This window comes from Pteronotus mesoamericanus, unplaced genomic scaffold (genome assembly GCF_021234165.1).
Source record: "Pteronotus mesoamericanus isolate MK-2021 breed Mesoamerican mustached bat unplaced genomic scaffold, CSHL_Meso_final contig_347, whole genome shotgun sequence".
NCBI lineage: Eukaryota > Metazoa > Chordata > Mammalia > Chiroptera > Mormoopidae > Pteronotus > Pteronotus mesoamericanus.
This window is the reverse complement of record NW_026555137.1, coordinates 17,079,923-17,100,972: the sequence shown is the minus strand read 5'-3', so window position 1 is coordinate 17,100,972 and position 21,050 is coordinate 17,079,923. Positions and strand designations below refer to the sequence as shown.

General features: G+C 48.1%; 2 protein-coding genes across 8 annotated transcripts in view; one reads left to right on the top strand and one right to left on the bottom strand.

Moving 5' to 3' along the window:
• Positions 1–9,689: 9,689 nt before the first annotated feature.
• ARV1 (ARV1 homolog, fatty acid homeostasis modulator) lies at positions 9,690–16,877 on the bottom strand. Of its 3 annotated transcripts, none has more exons than XM_054576738.1 (5): positions 16,630–16,877; positions 14,992–15,111; positions 13,104–13,275; positions 11,478–11,702; positions 9,690–10,703 (listed from the first exon to the last, which is right to left on the bottom strand). In XM_054576738.1, exons 1-5 carry the CDS (start codon positions 16,834–16,836, stop codon positions 10,561–10,563), a joined length of 867 nt encoding a protein of 288 aa, XP_054432713.1. In that variant the 5' UTR covers positions 16,837–16,877; the 3' UTR covers positions 9,690–10,560. The 3 variants fall into 3 exon arrangements, with proteins under 3 accessions (XP_054432713.1, XP_054432715.1, XP_054432714.1); XM_054576740.1 differs by having other exon boundaries at positions 11,478–11,657; XM_054576739.1 differs by having other exon boundaries at positions 13,104–13,257.
• Positions 16,878–17,064: 187 nt separating this feature from the next.
• TTC13 (tetratricopeptide repeat domain 13) overlaps positions 17,065–21,050 on the top strand; it is a 76,283-nt gene continuing 72,297 nt past the window's right edge. For all 5 annotated transcript variants that reach the window (XM_054576737.1, XM_054576736.1, XM_054576735.1 and 2 more), the window contains exon 1: positions 17,065–17,390. In XM_054576737.1, the coding sequence (XP_054432712.1) occupies positions 17,111–17,390 (280 nt within the window). In that variant the 5' untranslated portion in view covers positions 17,065–17,110. The remainder of the gene's footprint in view (positions 17,391–21,050) is intronic.

The following is a 21,050-nucleotide window of genomic DNA, read 5'->3' as shown; positions in this document are numbered from 1 at the left end:
AATGTTGAACTCTGTGTCTGTGGTCGTGTGTTCTTTTGGTCTGAATTCAGAATCACCCACTTTCATAGCTTGAATACATTGAATCTAATCAAATACAGAAAGAAAATTACATGTGGCACATGAAGAATTTGAAAGAAGCTCTATCCCCCTGTTGGCTTCTTCGAGTGTTGGATCCGCAGTGGACCGTTGGCAGGGAGGCCTCGGGGCTGTTCGGCCTTTGAATACTCCAGACCCCTCGCTCCTCTTCTTCCTTTTGGTGCGATAATTGCTTCATAGCGCCTCTTCTGGGTCAGGGAAAGGAAGTAAAACTCATCCTCATGAACTGGCTTGCTGACAGCCTGTTGTGTACGCGACCCGGTGCCAGGAACTGGGGTGAGGTACAGAGAAGGAAGCTCGTTCCTGCTCATTTCCTGTGTTGAAAGTAGTACTAAATGAGGGATGGCTTCAGCGTGTGACATACTGTCCAGTGGCGAGGAGAAGGTGAAACTGTCAAACCAGGGGAAGTCTGTCCCTTTGAGGCCGGGTCCCTGCTTAACTCTGAGTTGAACTCGAGGTTGGCTGTCCTCGACCCCGACCACAGCAGAAGCACTTGGGGGTCCTTCAGAAAAATAATGACCTCATTCCGATTTCCTTAGGAAGGAGTTGAGGCCTGGGCAAGTGGACAGTTACAGATCTAGAGTAGGTCTGGTGTTCCAAATGGGGTCCATGGAGCACGCAGCATGGGAAACGTGTTGCAGAGACACTGTCTTCTGCCCCTCCCGGGCCTGCTGACTCAGGCCTTGCATCTTTAAGATGCAGGCGATGAGTGTTGTGCACCAAGTTCAAGAAGCATGGCTTTCCGTCAGCCCGGTGCCAATACTGCTGTTCTGAGGGCTGCTGTGTCTCACAGCACGAGAGAACGCCTGGCCCCCCGGCCCCTCAGCATGGCTGCGAGACCCAGGCCTCTGAGAGCGGGCGCGCCACTGCTGGGTGCTGAGCTTGCCACTGGCTCGGGCCAGCGGGCCCTCTGGTTCAGCGTCGGCTCCCCCTGGTCTGCTGCCCCTGGCTCTTCTGGAAGCACCGCGATTCATAGGGAGAGCTCATCTCGCTGCTGCGGGATGTTCTTATCAGGGTCAGAAGTGGAGGGATGAAGGCATGCGAGGGCCTTGCCCTTACTGTTAGGAAGGGCAAACGCAGGCCTTGTCCAGTGGAGGAGTTGCCACGTGTACACAAACCACCACAGACCTCAGTGCTCCACTTGAGATACTATACAGAGTAAATAATGCCCCTGTGTTATTACAAAAATCTTTGATTCCAACATCATAACCGTGTGATTCTGCAACATAACAATATCACACTCAAGCACACTGTGTGACATTTTAGGTGAAATGTTCAAATTGCTGTTCGTCTTGTGCAAGACATTCACATACCCTACCAACCACAATCAAGCAAGCCTTGCTTCTACTGGACCCGGTATGTAAATAACCTCAAACTTTCTCTTACACCAAGTGTAATGTACTATTGTAAATACAGCTTGGCAAGGGATAACAAAATTTACCAAATCATAAAATGTTTTCTAAACTGCACTCCTTGCAGCGGTCCCCCAGGTGATTGGAAAATAAATTCAGCAGGCATCCCTTCTTGCCACCTGGCATCAGTCGTCACCTGCAGGTTCGGAGAGTGTCTTGCCCCTCAGTGGCCAGCAGAGCGCCGGGTAGATGGTAAAGTGTCCAACGTTAGCTGGTGAAGGTGGAAGAAACCGTGTTCCACTCTGACAACATGCAAGGAAGTTTAAGAAAAGCTCCTTTAGCTTTCTAATAGTCACTTAACCAGCCTGACTCCTTGCTTTTGTTCCTAATCTACAGTGATATCATTCATTCAAGTAACACTTTGCTCTCCCTGGGTCCCGCTGAGCCAGGGACTGAGAACACGATGAATCGCGTGAAGAGCACCGGCAGATGGGACAGTTCCCCGAACACCTAACACGTGGGGTTACTACTCAAGGAGGTGCCATGGGCTTTGAAGGGGACGCAACACATACTTGTTGCGGAATGTGGGCGGAGACAACCTGTGAGCTGGCTTGAAGGGTAAGGTCTTTGTGAAGAAAAAAGTGAAGGCAGATGGAACACCGTAAACAAGGTCTCCAAAGACTTTGTCGTGTAGTGCTGTGTGCTTCCCTAAAACATTTTTACTTCTCTGATGGAGCACAGGTGAAGTGACCTGCTTAAGGTCATGGCTCGAGGACAGCAGAGCTGGCATCTCAGATGTAGTTGTGCACTCTCTGCATTTAAGGCACAAGCAGGTGCTGGGATAATGTCGGATCCACAGCGCAGCGTTTTATTTAGTCATTTATCGTGTGGCATCTTTCAACTGGATCTTGGTCGGACTTCTGTGTGCACAGGCCCGACTTTGTTCAGAGCCTGTGATTATAAATATCTGCCAATTGTAAGGGTAACAAGGCTCCACGGCCACCAGCATCACTTCCCTGTAGGCGAGTTGGCTATTCAGTTTCCTCTTTTCTCTAAAAAAAAACTACTCGTTGTCACACCCAAGCATGACCATCTTCTTGTCCTTGTGAAAGATTGTACTGTTGGTTCAGGGATTCGCATCTGAGCCCCTTCTGTATGGAGGAGATAGGGCTTATGTCAGCAGATGTCATTGGAGGCTACGCCTGAAGGACAGCTGTCACCTGCTGTACCAGTTTCCTGGGTGGAAATGCTACGGGAGTGTGTGGGCTTTGGAGAAAGTGTCAAAAGCCCGCTTTTTGCCTCTGTTCTAACCAACTGTGGTAAGAGTGCATGACCTTTCTCTTCATTTCTCTGGCCACCGGTCAGGTGAGGACAGGTCCCCAGATACCCAGTTTCCTATCTGGTTTTCACGACCCCCTAAGGGACTAGCACAAGCAAGCTTAGTGACTACAGAACGTCGACTGAAACCTCTATCAAATACACTAACAAAGCAGTATTAGGAAAATAAAGGCATGCGGCGATTGGAAGGCAGAATTATTGCCCTAGAGTTACAGCCCCAGAGAGGCAGATGCCTGAGAGAGGAGAGGACAGGCTGTGCCAACAGGATAATTATTTCTGCCAACCTCGGGCAGACGCTCCAGGACCCTCTCCCCACTTCCCATTTTGTCTCCACGACAGAGAAGCTCTGATGAAAATGAGTGATGGGTGGGAACGGGGCCCCAGGGACACGGAAACCGCTGTTTCTGGGAAGGCTGATTTTGGTGGGAGGAGCATTTGCGTTAGAAATAGACAGGGTTAGCCCTGGCTGGGTGTCTCTGTTGGTTGGAGCGTCGTCCCGTACACCAAAAGGTGGTTGGTTCAATCCCTGGTCGGGACAGTTACTGGAGGCAACTGATCAGTGTTTCTCTCTTTCTCTGTCTTCCTCTCTTTAAAATCAAAACATAGCCTCGCATGAGGATTGAAGAAATAGACATGGTTAAAGCCACGGTCCCCATACAGCCTTTGAACATGTCCCAGTTCCCTTACGAGGGTGCAGCTCTGTTCTGAACTTTGGGAAGAGAGCGCCTTAGCCTTCATTCTCTTTCTCCTGTCACCAGGGTGATAAGATGCCAGAGTGGGGCTCGGGGGGGAGGAGTGAAAGAGACCATTTAAGATGGTTTCCATAATATGATTGGGGGTTGGAGACAAGGAAGCTCCTATGAAATTCCCAAGAGCAGCACCGTGATAGGAAAGGCACAGTGACCTGAGGTTCAAGGGCAGGCTGGTCACTGCGCCCGCTTCTCTGGTGTGTCTGTAAGCAGGGACGCCTCAGGAATGGGATGGAGGTCAGGTTAGGGGTGAGGAGGGTGCGCCCCAGCAGGCTCAGCTTGCAGTTTCTGTTTCTCACCAGCAGGCGGCAGCCAGCAGCACCCCCAGGGACGCTGGACCTCTGTGGGGCTGGTCCCCGTTGCCTTTCTGGCAGAAACGCTAGGGAAGACAAGTTCCACTCAATGTGCCTGCGGTCGCCATACCCAACATGACTTCTCTCAGCGAGTTTCTAGTAGACACACCCTAATGATGGTGTTATTGGTCACTAATCTATGCAGGCTCAGGCGCTCAGACCACAGTAGCCTTGATGGGAAGAAGCCCCACAGGAGACCTGGAAGCTGACCTCACCTGCCCCCGATGCTGGAGAAAGAACGGACGAGCGCCCTGCAGGGCAGGCGGCTCTCCAGGGCGCCTGCTTGTGCAGTTATTACTTTAAATGGGTCGATGGGATTTATATGGCACTTTTGTTCCAAAAACTATTTAAGGCTGCTTTGTAAAAATTCACACAACACAATAAGTTGCAGTCCTTTCTAAAAGTGGGTTTAGAAATCGGCACAAAGGGCATGCAAGGGCAGGACAGCTAAGAGGGAGCCAGGTGTAAAATCAGCCCAGGAAGTGCCTGCTGGGGGAAAGACAAGACCTACTGGCTTGCAGAATATACCTGAGGCCGATACTGACCTTGAAGGCAAATGAAGGCTGGAGCCAGGTGGTGAATGCTCAGTTCTAGAGCAGGTGTTGGCCTTGGGGTGTCCCTGCCCAAAGTGTCCCATCCCAGCAAGGTGGTTTCTGGAAAACATGGGAAGAGTTTGAACAGCATCTTTACATGTTGCAAGGGAATGTTACGTGTTACATGGAATCCAGTCCCAGCTGATGCAGGATCTCTGTCGTTCACATCCAGGCCTGTCTGCTCCCACAGTCCTAGGGACAGGGTCTGTGTTGCGAGGTACTTTCAGAGGGCTCTTTGAAGGGTCCTGGAATCTGCCTCCCTGTGACCTCACAGGAGAGTCCTGCTCAGATGCGGGAGGGTGTGTATTTGTGTGTGCTGAGGGGGCTATTAGCCCAATGATTGTGTGGTAGGTTGAAAAATAGACCCCTCCAATGCCCCAAGATAGCTGGGCCAAAGATGTAATCTCTAGGATTTGTAAATGTTAACCTTATTTTGAAAAAAGGCCTTTACAGGTGTGATTATGTTAAGAATCTTGAGACCACCGGATTATCCTGGATTATCCAGTGAGTGCTAAGTGCCGTCACAAATGTCCAGGAGGTGGTGCTATGGAGATGGATGAGCAATTGACGTGGCTGCAAGCCAAAGAATGGCAGCAGCCACCGAAAGCTGGACGAGGCGAGGGATAGGTTCCACTTGGGCCTCTGAAGGATGTGTGGCCCTGCCGACACCTTGATCTTGGCCCAGTGAAACTGACTGGGCTTCTTGCCTCGGGAATTGGGAGAGAACAAATTTGTTGTTTTAAACCACCAAGCGTGTGATCATTTGTTACAGCATCCACGGGAAACTAATACAGATTTCTAGGCACCTATATGTTCCCCCTTTCAGTGGCCAGCCCTCAGGATATGTGTCCAATGGGCTCCTAGAGTCAACGTTAACTGACAGGCATCTTCTAGGATTAAATGAGTTAATAATTATAAAGCCCTTAAAAGAGGGCCTGGCACAGAGTTACAGTCTATGTAAATATTTGTCAAAAGGAACAAATAAATCAGATCCTGTTTCAGGTACTGAGGTTTTTGCTTTTGTGATGCTTTTCCTCTGTGGGCTCATCAGGATCCAGAGAACATGCTAAATTCAGCCTTGGGTTAAGATCATTTCCCTTGAGATTGTGTTCCTACTTTTATAATGAAAGGATATGGTTAGATCTAGTGTGAGATCCCAGAAAGATACAACGCAATTCTAGAGGGTCTGAGCTGTTCCACTGAGGGAAGAATGAAGTACGTTGCTCATGTTCTTCTGCAGCTTCTTCCCTTGGAGACAAAGGACTAATATTTAAACCTTGTTTTAAGTCATTCAAGTTCCTTTTTAAAAAAAAAAAAAATCATTTATTTATTTATTTATAGAGAGGGGACGAAAGGGAGAAAGAGAGGAGAGAGAGAAACATCAATGTGTGGTTGCATTTCGTGCACCCCCTGCTGGGGACCTGGCCTGCAACCCAGGCATGTGCCCTGACTGGGAATTGAACTGGTGACCGTTTGGTTTGCAGGCCGGCACGCAATCCACTGAGCCACACTAGCCAGGGCTCAAGTTCTATATTTACTTAGAACTCTCTTGTTCTTTATTCCTAACTCTATTTGAAGAGCAGTAAACTATCCCCTTTCTTAACAAGGGGAAATAGATGTAGGGCCCCCCGTTAGAGGCCAAGGGTTCAGTCCCAGTTCTGTCTCCATATGCTTCTGTGACCTTGAGCATATCCCTTAACCATTCTAAGCTTCAGTTTCTTCATGTAAGACCATGATTTTAAAAATACTTTTTGAAAATTTTAGTCCTATTTTAAATATCTAAAAATATTCTTTTTGGGGCTCATACGTCCAACATGATGTTTTCGTCCAAATTTAGCTCCAAGGGCTTCAAACACTGATGGAAACTTCCAACAAAAGGCCACTTGTTCCTTTCTCATGCGTCTTGTTAATGCCTATGCAGCACTGAGCACTTCTGCTTCTTGGCTATGCCGACAGCCCAAGAGCCACCAGTGGGCTCTGTCAGCATCACCACCATGTGACCCGGCCGTGATGGGAAACCGGGACGTCTAAAAGGGATTTAATTGTTACACCTTCAAGTGGTTTTTCACACAAACACCTTCTTTTCTTGTTGTCCTTGTTGGACCACATCTCCATTTGCGGGCAGATGGGTGGCTTGGAAAACAGACATCGTTCTAAGCCTAAACATGGCCACTACCTACCTTGTAACTCCTCAGTGTAGCTGAGCAATTCTTTGGTCTCAGAAACAACCTGTCTGAAAAAGGGCAAAATTTAAGAATTATAAAACGTAGGTGATGGATACATGTTTTCGCTGTGCAATTCTTTCAACTTTTTGTACCGGAAGTGTTTCATACAGTGTTGGGAACGCAGGGCCTCTGGCGGCAGGGAGGGGGAACGACCGGGTGGGCGGGCCACTTCCTCCAGGGACCTGCTGGCCATTCCAAGGCAGCCCCTCTGCCCTCTCCCTGCTCTTACCCTTTCTTTTTCTCACTCCCAGGAGCGATGGGATAGAGAAAACGCTCAGTGGAGCGGGAGATCAGAGCTGGGCCGGATGTGCCAACTGCCGCTCACGGATGCCTCGCTGCCTCCCAGGAAAGGGGGGTCTAATACTTGATTTAAAAAAAAAAAAAAAAAAGGACCTTTATGGTGACCAGGACAGACTGGGGGGTGTATGGAGCATGCATTTGTAACTGAGTGATGTGTTTCTCCGCACTTATTTGAGTTAAAGATCTAAGATTTGAATGTTGTGATCAGTGTGTACATGTTGTCATGTTTTTCTACCTCTTGCTTTGTAACTGGCTTTTTCCTTTTGGTCGCATGCCTTTGAACCAGGTTTCCCCCTTGCACCTTACCATGCACAGGCTCCACCTGGTGGTCAACATCGCGTGGCTGTTCTGGGATGTTGTCCCAATTGGTTTTACTGCTTTCACTTTGGTTTCTTCTAACTGTTGGTTTCATTGTCCCTGGGAGAAATGACAACTCACGAGGCTCTTCATCATCTGGCTTTTGCCTGACTTCCCAGAATCTTTTCAAGAACTCCCGCTGCCCACGCTTGCCGGTCAGGCTGCACGTTCAGTTCTGGGCACACACGGCACTCCGCCCTCCAGGGCTGCGTGCCGTGCCAGTCTGCCGGGGGTGCTGGGAAGTGCCTTTCCTTTTCCCTCTTCTTGGAAGCCCTTCTCAATGTCCGAGGCTGGAAGAGGTGTTCCTACTCTGTGTTTCCCTAGGACCCTATGCTCACCCTTTATAGCTTGTACCACACTGGATGCAATTAGCTGCTCACATTTCTATGTGAATGTCTTAATTCACCACAGTGTTCAGTGTCTGACACACGTATAGTAGGTGCTCAGTAGTATCTGTCTAATGAAGAAATGATGAGTGAAAGAACTAGTGAGTGAAACAGGGAGAAAAGGGGAAAGGTAATTTTGATTTATGTAATAACAGCTTCATTGAGAGAGAATTCACCTTTGTAAAGTGTACAATTGAGTTGTTTTTAGTTATTTATTTTTGGGTCAGCCAATTTGAAAGGTAACACAGTTACAGAGGAAGGTACTGAGTTGACAATTTTTTAAAAAGCTCAGTTTATTCTGAATTTATTAAAAGTTTTTCTACTGTTACAGTAATACAAAATATTTTAAATATATTAAAGCCAGTAACTTAACATTTAAATTAAAAGATATAAAAATGCCATAGGAATGAAAGTTTTAAAAAATATATTTATTGATTTTTGGAGAGACTGAGGATGGGGGAAGGAAAGAGAGAAACATTGATTTGTTGTTCCACTTATTCATGCCTTCATTGGTTGATTCTTGTATGTGCCCTGACTGGGGATCAAACCTGCAACCTTGGCACACTGGGGTGATGCTCTAACCAGCTGAGCTATCTGGCCAGGGCTGAAAGACAGATTTTTACAGTGAATCATGAATGCCCGTTCCTCTCTTAATTTAAATGCTTACCTGAACTGACCTAGAATGTATAAATCTTCACTTGTTGCACACATCGGTCCCTGCAGCAACATTCCTCGTGTGTGTGAGTCTCCGTGTGTGTCTGTGAGTATCTGTAGGTGGTTTAGTTGTTTCCTGTACGTGGGGGTGAGGGGGTGTAGGGTCGGGGGTTCAAATGCCATCAGCATGGCTTCTTTCTCAGGAAGTACATCCAAAACTTTACTCAACAGAAATGAGGAGCTTGGTTGTACTTGGCTTCTCTTTTTCAGATGCAGCTTGATCAGGCCACAAATAGTAAAGAATAAAACTGTGGATAATAAAAGGAGTATGCGGAATGGCACATTCTGCTGAAATCAAATCAACAAATACTTGTTAGGGTGGGCCCTGTACTGGGGGGACACAGAGTGACCTCAGCCACGGTCTCACTTGGCACCAGCTGTGAACCAGTTTGGGGGAGTCCGGCGCACACACAGACATGAACAGTGTCTGGCATGACGGAGCGAACGTAACGGAGGATGACGGCTTCCAGGCGGCTGCTAAAGGCAGGCGACCTGTTTTCCTGACCAGAAATCGTGATGGGGCAGCGTGTCTGCCGCTGGGACAGTCTCGGAAGACTCAGGACCCCCGGCTGCTGAGGTGGCTGGCCCTGGGTGCGGGGTTCGGGGAGGGCAACGAAGGAGTTTCTGGGAAGCCTTCATTGCACAGCGAAGCAGAGGCGACCGACTGTGTGTGGGCAGGCGGAGGAGGGGCCGCGCCGGCCCCGGGGAGAGCGCAGCACATGCCTGAGGTGAAGGGTCTGCGGCGGGGAGCCGGGCAGGAAGGGTCTGCGGAGAAGGGACCGGGACCATGCGACGGACAGAGGACCGCGCGAAAGCCTGGAAGGAACTAAGAGACGCTCCTCAGGGAGACATGAGAAGCTCCTGCGTCGGCCACAGAAATGGTAGGAAGCGTGGAGGGCCCCAGAGAGGTGCTCGGCGGAGATGTATGTGGCACCAGAAGGGCTGAAGGCCAGTGAGGAGGTCATTGTGAACTTGTAAGCAGGAGACGATGAGGGTTGAGCTGGGGTCTGAGTGACAGATGACAAGGGACACTGCCAGAGAAAAGCTCCCAAGAAAGGAATCTGCACGGAGGGAGGCTGGAGAGAGGTGAGCCACATCTAGGAGGACCACGTGGCAGACGAGGAAGCAGTGACGAGGAAGGAGCCTTCCCTCACGGGGCTGCAGGGGCACCCGCGGCCCGTTTCCCTCGGCCTCTGGGCGCCGGGATCCTGCACCGACTCACTGCTGTGACCGGGGTCCAACCGGGACCGCCGGGCGGAGGCCGCGCACAGGATGGAGAGCCCTGGAGAGGAAGCTGAGCTCGCCCGAGGCAGGACGGCGGGCAGAAGGAAGACACCCAGTCAGAGAAGTTCTGATGTGAAGACGGAAGCTCGGGGGCCCAGTGACAGCTGCCATTCTCGGCAGAGAGAGAGCAGGCCCAGGAATAAGGAGCGTGGGGACGATTTCAGGTCACCTGCCGGGGCGTACACTAGAGGTGACCGTGAGGCAGAGGGCCAGCGGAGGGTCTGTGCCTACACAGGGACGGCCTGAGCAAGCGACACTCCCTGTGACTTACGGAGAAAACAGACGGTGAGACTCACGCAAGCAGCTCTATCGAGTCACGTCTGACAGAAGGGCAAGAGGCCGGTGGGCTTCAAGGGACCAAGGGAGGTGAGCTCGGCAACTGCCCACAGGCCGTGGGTGTGGTTAAGAGGAGGCCAGGGCAGAGGGAGAGATCAGGGGTCACGGGACTAGATGTCAAAATGGCAGCAAAAGGCAGGGATGGCGGAAGGGAAGGAGCAGGACGGCTGGAAAGGGCGGCAGCAGCTGTCGGCGGGACAGACTTCAGAGTCTGAGATGCTGGCGGGACTGAGCTGGACCGCGGGTGTGAGAGGAGTCGTGAGAATGGGGCTCTGGGTGCAAGGAGGACACAGGCGTGGATGCCACTGAGGATGGTAACGGGATGGAAGGACCCCGTGAGCCATGTGCTAACGTCCCAGGGGCCACCCGGTGCCAGGGGTGGTTGCGTAAGGGCCCGAGTTATTTACAGTGACATCTGTCTCATCTGAGAAGGACACCTGTCTGAATGCACGCACACTACGGGGCTTCTGTCCCTCTTCAGAAGTCCTGCGCTTTATAGATGGCGCAGTCACTGCCGAGGTCCCATTCCATCCGCCTGAAGAAGTAGACCACGGTGCTCTCCATCAGCAGGCCGCACAGGATGGCCCAGAGGGAGAGCTTCCGGCTGATGTTCAGTGTCACTAGAGGGGACAGGCAGCTGGTAAGTTCCTCAGAGTTTAACTGCATGACATTGTGATTACTAAGTGATATGTAAATTATGTGGGAGGAATGGAATTGTTTTGTAAAGCTGTTTTTAGAAAATCTCTCTTTGTTCTTATTAATCTGTGCTGTGACCCCCCTCCCTCTTTCCCAGCTGCACACCTTTGGAGAGGAACAAAGCACTTGCGTGTAACACTAACACTCCTGAAATGAAGACAGATCCCCATTAATATGAGAAGGGAAAATAAAATATAGATTCGAAGGTCATAAAGAGAACAGCAGAAAAAAACTGATGTTCTTGGTTGTTGGGTTCACCAGACAACAGCATTATGATAGGAAGTACCAGGTAACAGCTCATTGAAAATAGCACTTCTCACAATGTGTGGGAAAACGAAGACACACGGGGGCTCCTCTCGCCCCCGGAGCAGTAGGAGCTGCCCTGGCGTGACAATGCCGATCATGTAAATTTGGACGAATTGTTGCTAAAGTGGAGGTAATAATGGCTGCCCTGCTAACTCCGCAGGACAGAGACAACACATATGAAAACTTTTGAAAACCAAATAGTACCACGTGGTTAAACTGAACAAATACGAAATATGCTACGCACAAAGCCCTCTAGAAATGTTAGGCATTGTCATTATTCTACAGAGATTTCCAGTGTTTAACAGGTTATATGAAAACTGTGATGCAGAAATAAGGCTCTAAGCTTTTATATGTGTGCAAAGCTGAGAAGACAGAATAACACACAAACATACCTCTAATTGCCTGAAAATTTGAGGTAAGGACAAATAATTTAATGAATCTCAGGCACAGCAGGGTGTATTCATGCTCCCAAATGACAGCAGGGATCAGCAGGAGTTTTCCGTAGCTAGATAATAACAAGGCCTTCAGCAGCAGAACAAAGTTGGGTCTTTTTTTGGTTGTGATGGATCGTTCTATCCACAGGAAAGTAAAAATGCCAATTAAAAAGGCAGCTTGTTCTAAGAATGAAATGGGAAATAAAAATATGAATGTCCCTCTCCACAAAAACCATATCCCCATCAAAATGAATAAACCACAACCCAAAAATGCAGCATTTCAGTTGAGTTCACTAAGAAATGCTTTATCGAGGTCAAATTTCTTTCCCTTCCTACTCTTTTTTTTTTTTTTTTTTTTGCATTTTGTGTCAAATCCTCCTGGTATAATTTCAGAAATATATTTCAACTATTTTTTCATGAAGTATTTCACCATCCACTGAAGAAAATGTAACTCTATCTGAACCGTAATCATCAATGTTCTGAAGTTCCCTCTCGGAAGCAGGATTCTGTTGGACCACCTTAAGTCCCGGATCCCCACAGGAAGAATGAACAGGAGAACGGAGGGTTTGAAATCTGAAAGACAGGCCCGTCTTTATGTAGGAAGACAGTTTTCTTTGTTCATTCTTCCACTATGTATTGAGTGCCTATTATCCACAAGATTTTGAATGCTCTGTCACCCACGTTAAAAACTTCCCTTAGTGATTTTGACCAACGTGGAGTGCAATTCCTTATCCTTCCAGAAAGTATTCATAGACAGAGTCCATAAAGCAGTTTACCTTTAGAAATTTTAAGAGGCTTTGCTTTAACGCTTAAAATTATATTAAGTTTTACTTCTGAGGCTAATGTGATATGTTTAAGTACATTTTTAATATTACTGGATACATTTGGGAATTCTCAGCAGAGAGATGAATTTTAAAACCTTAGGGCTGGATGAGAGGCCAAGGGAGTGACAGCAGATGGGGGGAAAAAAAGGACACATGGTCCAGAAATGTGACATTGGAGTGGATGACGACGTTTCATAATCATCAAACAATTTTAGAAGCAGGGAAGCACGGAAGCCAGTAAGCAGTAACATAGTCACAGAAATCGATACAACACGATTCTGACCTGAGTCACAAATTCAAATTCTGAAGCACAACAGTTCCTGAACTTACAACTGTCCCTTACGTTGCGTAAGTATAATACACTGGGTAACACCTGGCAATTACTAATCTCTTAGTGAAGATGGGGCCCAGGTCATGTTCAAATTGGAAAATTAGTACTTGAACTTAAGGACTTTATCAACAATATTATGTCTCAAAATATTTCATGAAGCTCTTTAAACTGATAATGTCCCCCTAATGGATAAAGACCCTTTAATCGGACGGTCTTTCCATTCCACAGGTGTGGTAACAAATAAAAAAGATAGCAGATAATTTAGCAGAAAGCAGATAATTTAGACAAACTCATTCAGCAGGGTAGTGGTAGAATTGAAAATTAAGTCTCAAGTCCCATACTAACCAGCTCCTCTTACCAGGCGCCTTATTTTTAATCACAAGGGCAAGTACTAGTTAGCTAAGAATAGAAAACAAAGCTTGTTCCTACCTAGAGAAGCAATTGCAAACATTCTGTAGAAATCCCACTCCTTAGCATATCTGATGAAGTCATCAGGATCAGTGTTCTGGCTTGAGTCTTGAAGCTGCCACCACCTCAGGTACGCTTCACAAAGCAAACAAAATATGCAGAGTTTTCCGTGCATCTGGTAGTCAGAAAGACACTGCCGCTCAATTAGGGAAAGGAGAACTAATTGTACTTAATACCAAGAGGTACAGACACAGTCTGTACAGTATTTGTGGTTTTAAAAAATGTCTCATCTAGTAGCTTTTCAAATTCCAAATTGCTCATGTAAGTGTGTCCTTGTATTCAGTCTGTACACCAGTGGTTCTTAATTAGCAATGTCTTTATCAGAATCACGTGGGGAGGTTTTTTCCCAAAATACTAATGTCTAGGCCCCAATCCTGATTCAGTCTTTGGAAGTATGTTTGAGACGTACACACTTTGAAACAGTTCTGGAGGAAGGGGGATTTAAATGCGCACCCCTAGTTAAGAATCACAGCCCTACATAGAAGTTCACCCTTTGTTCAATTTTCAACATCTGTCCTGTAGACAGAATCCAGCACAGAATGTACATGACTTGTGGGTAGGTGGAAGTAGCAAAAGAGAAAAGATTTCTTCTGAAGATTCCATGATACTGCATAAGAAACTGGTCGTCTGAACATGGATTTTTAAAGAATACCTCTAGGCTGGGTGAGTATAAATTAATATACTGAAAGCAAGTAAAAGGTGCAAATAAGCTAGGCATTCTAAAGGGTGTAACATTTTAGCAAAAACAAAATGCTAGGCAACAAGAATTGTTTTCTTCCTGTCTATTTCTCTCTGCGTTGAACTTCATCAGGACAGGGTGGAAATGGTGCGTGCGCACCCAGCGCAGTCCTGGGACGCTGTCGCGTGAGCTTCGGCGGGCACACGGGCTCTCCTGGCTGCACGGGAGAGTCGCCCTGGGGTTTTGTGAAATATTGATGCTTGGATCCCAGCCCCAAAGATTCTCATTTAATTGCTTTGGGTTGAGGCTCTGAGTGGGAAGGATTAACAATGGCCCCCTCCCTCCCTTCCAGGTCTTTCCAATGTGCGGCGAAGTTTGAGAATCAATGCTCTAGTAATTTAAAAACTGCCCTGGTTATTTAACTTGGGGGAGGGACACAGGAATAAATAAATTTCACAGTTACTGTACATATTAGCCCAAATTTACGGTTGCCAGGTTTAGCAAGTAAAAATACAGAACACACAACTGAATGTGAGTTTCAGATAAACAACAAATTTTTTTTGTATACGCATGTTCCATGTAATATTTGGGACATACACTAAAAATTACTTGTTTTTTATCTGATATTCAAATTCAGTTGGGCATTCTGTATTTTATCTGTCAGTCCAACCAAAGCTATTAAAGAGGTCACCATTCAATATACCAAGTATATATTTTGAAAAACCCATCTTTATACATTAGGACTTTTCTGATTAAGTTCAATCTTATTTACCTCGTGCATTCCCCCAAGAGTAGAGTCTAAAACGCAATGAGGTAAATTTTTCTTTGAATGTTTGATTATTTCTTACAGGTGTAATTGTCTCCCTACCTGGATATATTTAACTTTATTGTTAAAAATAACTGGTGCCTGTTTCAAAAGATAAGCTATGAAAAAGCAATTCAGATTATGGTTTGTCAGTTTCCTACCAGAGACACATTCTTATATAATCACTAAACACTGTGCACTTTTTAAACAACAACAATCAATGCTTATTTCTAGAAATTTCTACACATTACCAAGTAAAAACCCACCCTCATTAGGATTTTTAAAAATTCTCTTCAAAATTATTTTTATTCTTTTAAAATGCAAAAGTATCATCAAGTAAAATTAGGAAAAAAATGACAACTTACATTTATTTTAGTGTTGAAAAGAATATGCCTGTAGGCCTGGGCTTTGCATAAGACAGCATTAATCAAAATTATAACAGGGTCATACTCAATATATTTGTCTACAGGCTTCTGGCAGGATTTCTGAAATAATGCAAAACAGTATCAGAATAAGCAAATTCATACATCCTGAAATCTTAAAGGATTTCAAAACAGCAGTCTGTCTTGGACTCATACAGTTAATAAGGCCGTATCAGCATTTATTTACATAAATTTCCATTCAGATACAAACTTCATCTATTCAAGAGATGGTTTCAGAACTGACTGAATACAATCTTCTAGGCTAGAAATATTAATCTTTTAATCTCATATATAAGAAGCTAAAAAGATACGGGATTTAAAGACTGATTTTAGCAGAAGAGTATCCCAGAAAAATTGTACTCTCAACTTGTCGGAATTGTTCTAAGTTTATAATGTACTTTCATTGATGAATTGTTGCCTGTTGGCCAGGTGGCCCCCAACTTTGTGATTCTTGAAACATGATTTGCAGAAAAGGGTTCAGAAGAGTAGGCCTGCACCCAGAGCTTCTGAGAGCTGCAAGTGGGTAAAGAATGCGGCACCAGTGCCAACAATCCTGGGGCAGCCGGCACCAAGAGATGCCTTTTTTCCTCCAATAACATTGAGAATATGTCTCTGCTGCAGGAGACCCGCTGGCGAATGCGGGCTGTTGCACGGAGCTGGGCTGTGCAGCCTGGTTCTAGGTTATCAGAATCAAGGCTTCCTGGGCCCTCGGCAATTCCTGCTAAACGTGCGTGTTTTGGACACATTTAACCAGGACTGAAATTTTTCCAAACGAGGGGAAACCACCTGTGAGAGGAACAAATTGAGGTACATGCACCTGAGTGTTTATACCAATGGACAATAAATAGGTACATTGTCACACTTTCGTCTACTCCCTTGTGTATAACTACAGGGCTTTCTCCCCCCTAATCACCAGCAGATCAGAAACAGGACAAGAACATACTGACTGCCTATCATGGGACAGGTTCTTTGCTAATGCCTCCAACTTTGTGACTTTTGCAACGAAAGGTTACGCTCTATAAATAGACTATGAACACTTTGGGAGCAGAATTTTTACTTCCTTGTTTTTGGTTTTTTTATTCCAACGTCTAGCATAGCGCTTTGTACACAATACTGTACATTCAATAACCACAATGGGTGAAACCTGAAAAAAAGTATCTCGTGCAAATTTAATATGGATTATGGAGGTAAAAATGGTTAACTCTTGTCTATCAAGGGGAGAATATCTAAAAATAAAAGCGCTTTGGCGTGGATCCAAATGTCAACCTAATCCAATGTTTAAGTTTCTATGCACAACACTCACACCCATCTTCGCCCGAGGATCCGTTCACCGGGTTAGGTCTCACCAACAAACGTGACCAGTATGAGAAAAGCAGTGCACGGCAGCGAGCTCTCTAGCACCACAGGTGTTCATGCAAAGGTCTGGCAGACCTAGGACGAGTCTGTCGAGCATCTATCTGAAGACTGTACGAGAAGATCCTGAAACTCGATTTCTATCATCCCCCATAACTGGTACAGATTGGTCCCCAAATCTCGCCACATCAGTTTCTTTCCAAGGACACCCCACACCTGACAACTCACGCAGATAGTTATCTTCAGCACGCCGTGGTTGTAGTCTCGGTACAACTCCTTGGCCTCTTGGTTGCATTCGATACACCTGTACTGGCAGGAGGCCGAGGCAGCGGCAGCAGGAGTCGCTGACACCTCTTCGGTGTTCACCTTTCCCGCTGTCACCCCCTCGGGATTCCCCTTGCGGGGCCGTAGCCCACCCAGCTCACCAGTGTCCATTTCCACGCAGTTGAGTCCAGCACTTCCGATTCAGTGTCGGGGAATACGTCAGACGCCAGACCGGAAGGTCTGCGCCGCGCGGTGCTTGCTGGAATTCGTAGTCCCAACCCCGGGAAAGGGCCCCGAGGCTGGGCCAGTCGGGACTACAACTCCCAGCAGGCAATGCTGTTTTTCCTCTCCCCGCCCCTTTTCCACGGCCCACCTGTCAGCCGCGGGTTAAGGCCGGGAGGCCGCTGCGCCGGCGAGGGCAGTCGCACATGCGCTTTGAGGAAAGATGGCACCTGCCGGCTGCTGTTGCTGCTGCTGCTGCTGCGGCTGCTGCTGGGGCGGCGCTGTGGCCGCCGCCGGCGCCGCTCGGCGCGTCCTGGTGCTGCTGCTGCTGGGGGTCCTGCCCGCCGGGCCGTGCCCGGGCGCCCTGGCCACCGAGCACTACACGCCGCTGTCCCTGCTCAAGCAGGAGTTGCAGCACCGGCAGCAGCAGGAGGCCCCGGCGGGCGGCGGCTGCAGCCCGCAGTCCGGGGACTGGGGGGACCAGTACTCGGCCGAGTGCGGCGGTGAGTGGGCGGCGGCGGCGGGCGGGCGTCCGGGTCGCCGCGGGGCTGGCGGGGCCGTGGGGGCTGCGAGCCCCGGGGCCGACGTGCGGGCCGCCCGGGCCCCTCCGACGGCGGCCGCGGCGTGTGCTCCTGCGCGAGCTGGCTCTGCGAGGTGCCCCGCCGCTCGCATCCCCGCCGCTGCGCCCTCTCCTCCCTTAGCCGCCTCGGGGAAGGCGGTGAGCAGAGACAAGAGCGGACAGCGTGCTGTCGGGGCCAGGGTGGCCTCCTCGGAAATCTCGCAACTATTAAGAAGGTGATGGAGGCGATGGCAGGTGGCCGGGGCAGCCCCCGTTCCCGCCCCGGTTTCCGCGGGTGCCGTGGGAACGAGGAGGGGCACCAAGGGACGGAGGAGGATGCGCCCGGAGCGGGGATACCTGGCCCCCGTTAAGCCTGGAAATCCGGTTTCCTGACTTCCCGGGCTGATGGCTCGTATTAAACACAGCCTCTGAAAATTCCATTCCTGGAAGAAGGAAGGGAACGAAAGAGCAAGCCCGTTTTATCTGCTCGTTAAATCTTGCTTCCGGTTGTTTAAGATTGACCTGTGATCTGTCAGGTGTTTCCCCACAAGGTAAAAAGGGCCCCGCAGGCCTGGAGTCTCCTGTAAGCGCCAGGGCTGTGTGCGTAGTGGAACTGGCAGTTCATTCACGAAGACGGCGCCTTTGGCCTCAGTTTAATAAGTCATGACAGACGCAACAAGGGCAAAATACGTGTGTATGTTTCTGTTTTGAAGTTCTGTAGTGGGTGTTTTAACCCTTCAGTCCCCTCCCTCCCTTCCCTACCCCCTTCCCTTGTGTGAGTTGCCTTAAGGCTCGCTTTGCTTTTAAAAGGTCTGGGTCCACCCGACTCACTTTTATGAAGTTCCTTTAATGGCCCAACAGCAGTGTTCTTCAGCATTTTGTACCTGGAAGACAATAGTATTTTTTAGCTGAGATGAGATGTCAGGATTAGCACACACTGTCTGATTTCCTTTTAGCACAATCTGACTTCCTTGAGGAAGTCTCACTGACAGAGGGGTATGTGACCTATTGTGTCGCAGGGCCAGCATTGTATAGTGGGATAAGCATGGCTTTTACCTTTGTCGCTTCCACTGACTCTGAACAAGTTAATTGCCTGTCTTTGCAAAATTGTCTTGTCTGTAAATCGAAGATGGTATTGCCTAATTACAGGCTTCTCTTTTCTTCCCAGGAGTTCTGTGAGGAAAATGAGAAGCAGCTAACACATACTGAGTGCTTGCTGTGTGCCCCGTGCTGTCGCAAGCACTTGGGGTTGATTACCTCCTTCGCTTAGTCTATCAGAACACCTGAAACTACCCCACTGAATGGTAGTTCCTTGTCTCAGGTCACACCCAGGTCCAGGGAAGTCATCACTTTGCTGAAGTCCCACAGCTATGCAAGGGGCCCAGGTGGTTAGGCTCCAGGTAAAACTCTATCTTCAACACTAAGTGGTTGTAGTTAGGGAAGCATGTCCGCAGTATTTACTATCAAATAGTATGTATTATATAGGTCTTCATTTCCTCTTCCCTCCTACGGTCGTGCGATGCTCACTGGCTATAGGAGACCCAGATGCTAGACAATGGAAGATACAAATCAATTGATATTAGAGATCCAGGCTCAATTCACACTGTGGCATCAGGCGTATGATGGCGGAGGTGTGCCCGCTCTGACCTGTGCTCTCCCCTCCAGATGAAGACAGAGGTCGGTTTTCATAAGCTGGGCCTTTGGAGGACTCGTCCTGCCCCTTCTCCAATCCCCTCACATACAGAGATCGTCATCTAATGTTCTCTGCTTCAGAGGGTGAACACTAACTACTATGAGGCTTTAAGGATAACTTATTTTAACGCTTAAATTTTCTTTTTATTTCTCCCATGTAGTACTTCTTTTCTTAGCTTGGAATTTAAAATGTGCTGTTGCAAAGAAGTGGCATGGGCCTTTCAGACAGCCTCCCTGGCTGACATGGATGTCCCGTAGCTGCTGACAGGTGCTACAGTGGCTTTGCCACTGTTGTCATCAGCCGCGGAGTCAACTGCTTGTGCTACTTGGGGCTCTGGCTGTTTTCCATGGCTTTACTGGCTGTAGTATGTGAATGTGTGGTGGAGGCTCCTGGAATCTCTCACTTCTCCCTCCTTATCCTGGACAAGTAGGTAGAAGCTGGACCCCTGGCACCTGCCCTAGTCCCTCTCTGTCCTAAGAAGAACAGAGGTAGGAAGACATTCAGGATTTACAACTAACCACTGACCTATGATCAACATAAGGGTCTAGATTACTGTCAGGATCCCAAGCCACGCAGTTCTTCAGCATCAGACAGACCTGTCCTCGCCCATCACTGTCATTGGCACTTGCTGGTCTGTGCGTCCACAAGCCCGCCCCTGTCCTCCGGTCCCTGTCCGGAGGGCAGACACCGTAACGCGGCCACTTTCAGAAACCTTCCCACGGCGTTCAGATTCACGTGGGCGCGTCGATGCCTGCCTGGGTCCAGGTCTGAGCACTGCTGCTGAGCCCTACATGTCTCCTCTTAAGATAGATGGGTGTGTGCGGGGCCAAAGGCAGCAGCTGGCGGTTGCCCATCTGAATAGCGCACTGGCCGCGGCCACGCTGCGCAGCCCGCCCACGCGTGGAACCCAGCCCAGGGAGCAGCTGATGTCGGTGGGCGCAGCCCCACCAGGGTCCAGCAGCAGGGATGGCTAGTGCGGGTGCCCCCCGGGCCGTGGTCTCCGCCTGACCCTGACTGCCCCCCACGGCCCCTGCTTGGTCTCCTGCGACACATTTTAACTGCGCTTTGCATTTGAAAGCATGTATACCCGTAAACTTATCACTGTCGCTCTGCTTTTCTGTGGCGAAAAATAACCTTACTCTTTAGAAGAAAAAAAAAATGCCTTAATGTACATATTCACCAAATAAAAAGAAATTTTCCTTGTTACCTTTGCCCTATTCTTAATTTGGAATTGTGAGAAGAAATAATGAACGAAAGTTTTCAACTTGTGAACTCTACATTCTTATTTAATCCGTACAACACTGAAGTAGGTACATTTTTATCCCCATTTTATGTAAGATGAAACTGAGGCAAAGAGAGGTTATGCAGCGGAGTGGAACCAGGAATTGAACCTGACCTCCCGACTGTGCCTTATCTCCTCAGTGTTATTTGCGAATTAGTATAATTGGTTACTGACTTTAATGATAAAGTCCTACACCCTTATGCATTGCTTGTTGAAGGTTATATATATTCTTAAATAACTTCTAGAATTTTATATTTACATATAAAATATATATGTATTACATATTACTGCTTCTTCGCACTGAAGAAAGACTGCTTCACTGACGCTAATATTTTGACCTTTAGAGCAGAGAAAGACTGTATCTGTTCTTTCACTGAAAAGCAGCTGTGCCACTAGATGCCAGTCAGTGCCCTAAGTCCCTGGGGACACGGCACAGCTGGTGGACCTCCTCCAGTGCAGCCTGTGCTCCGGTCCGTGCCTTGGAGAGGAAAGAGCAATGTGGGGCTGCCACTTGGAGAGGTGGCCAGGGAAGGCCACTGGTGAGGTGACACAGGCAGGGACTTGGGTGGAGTGAGATTTGGAAAGATCTTCTTAATTTGACACCTAATGTTACAGAGCTGATGCAGTAA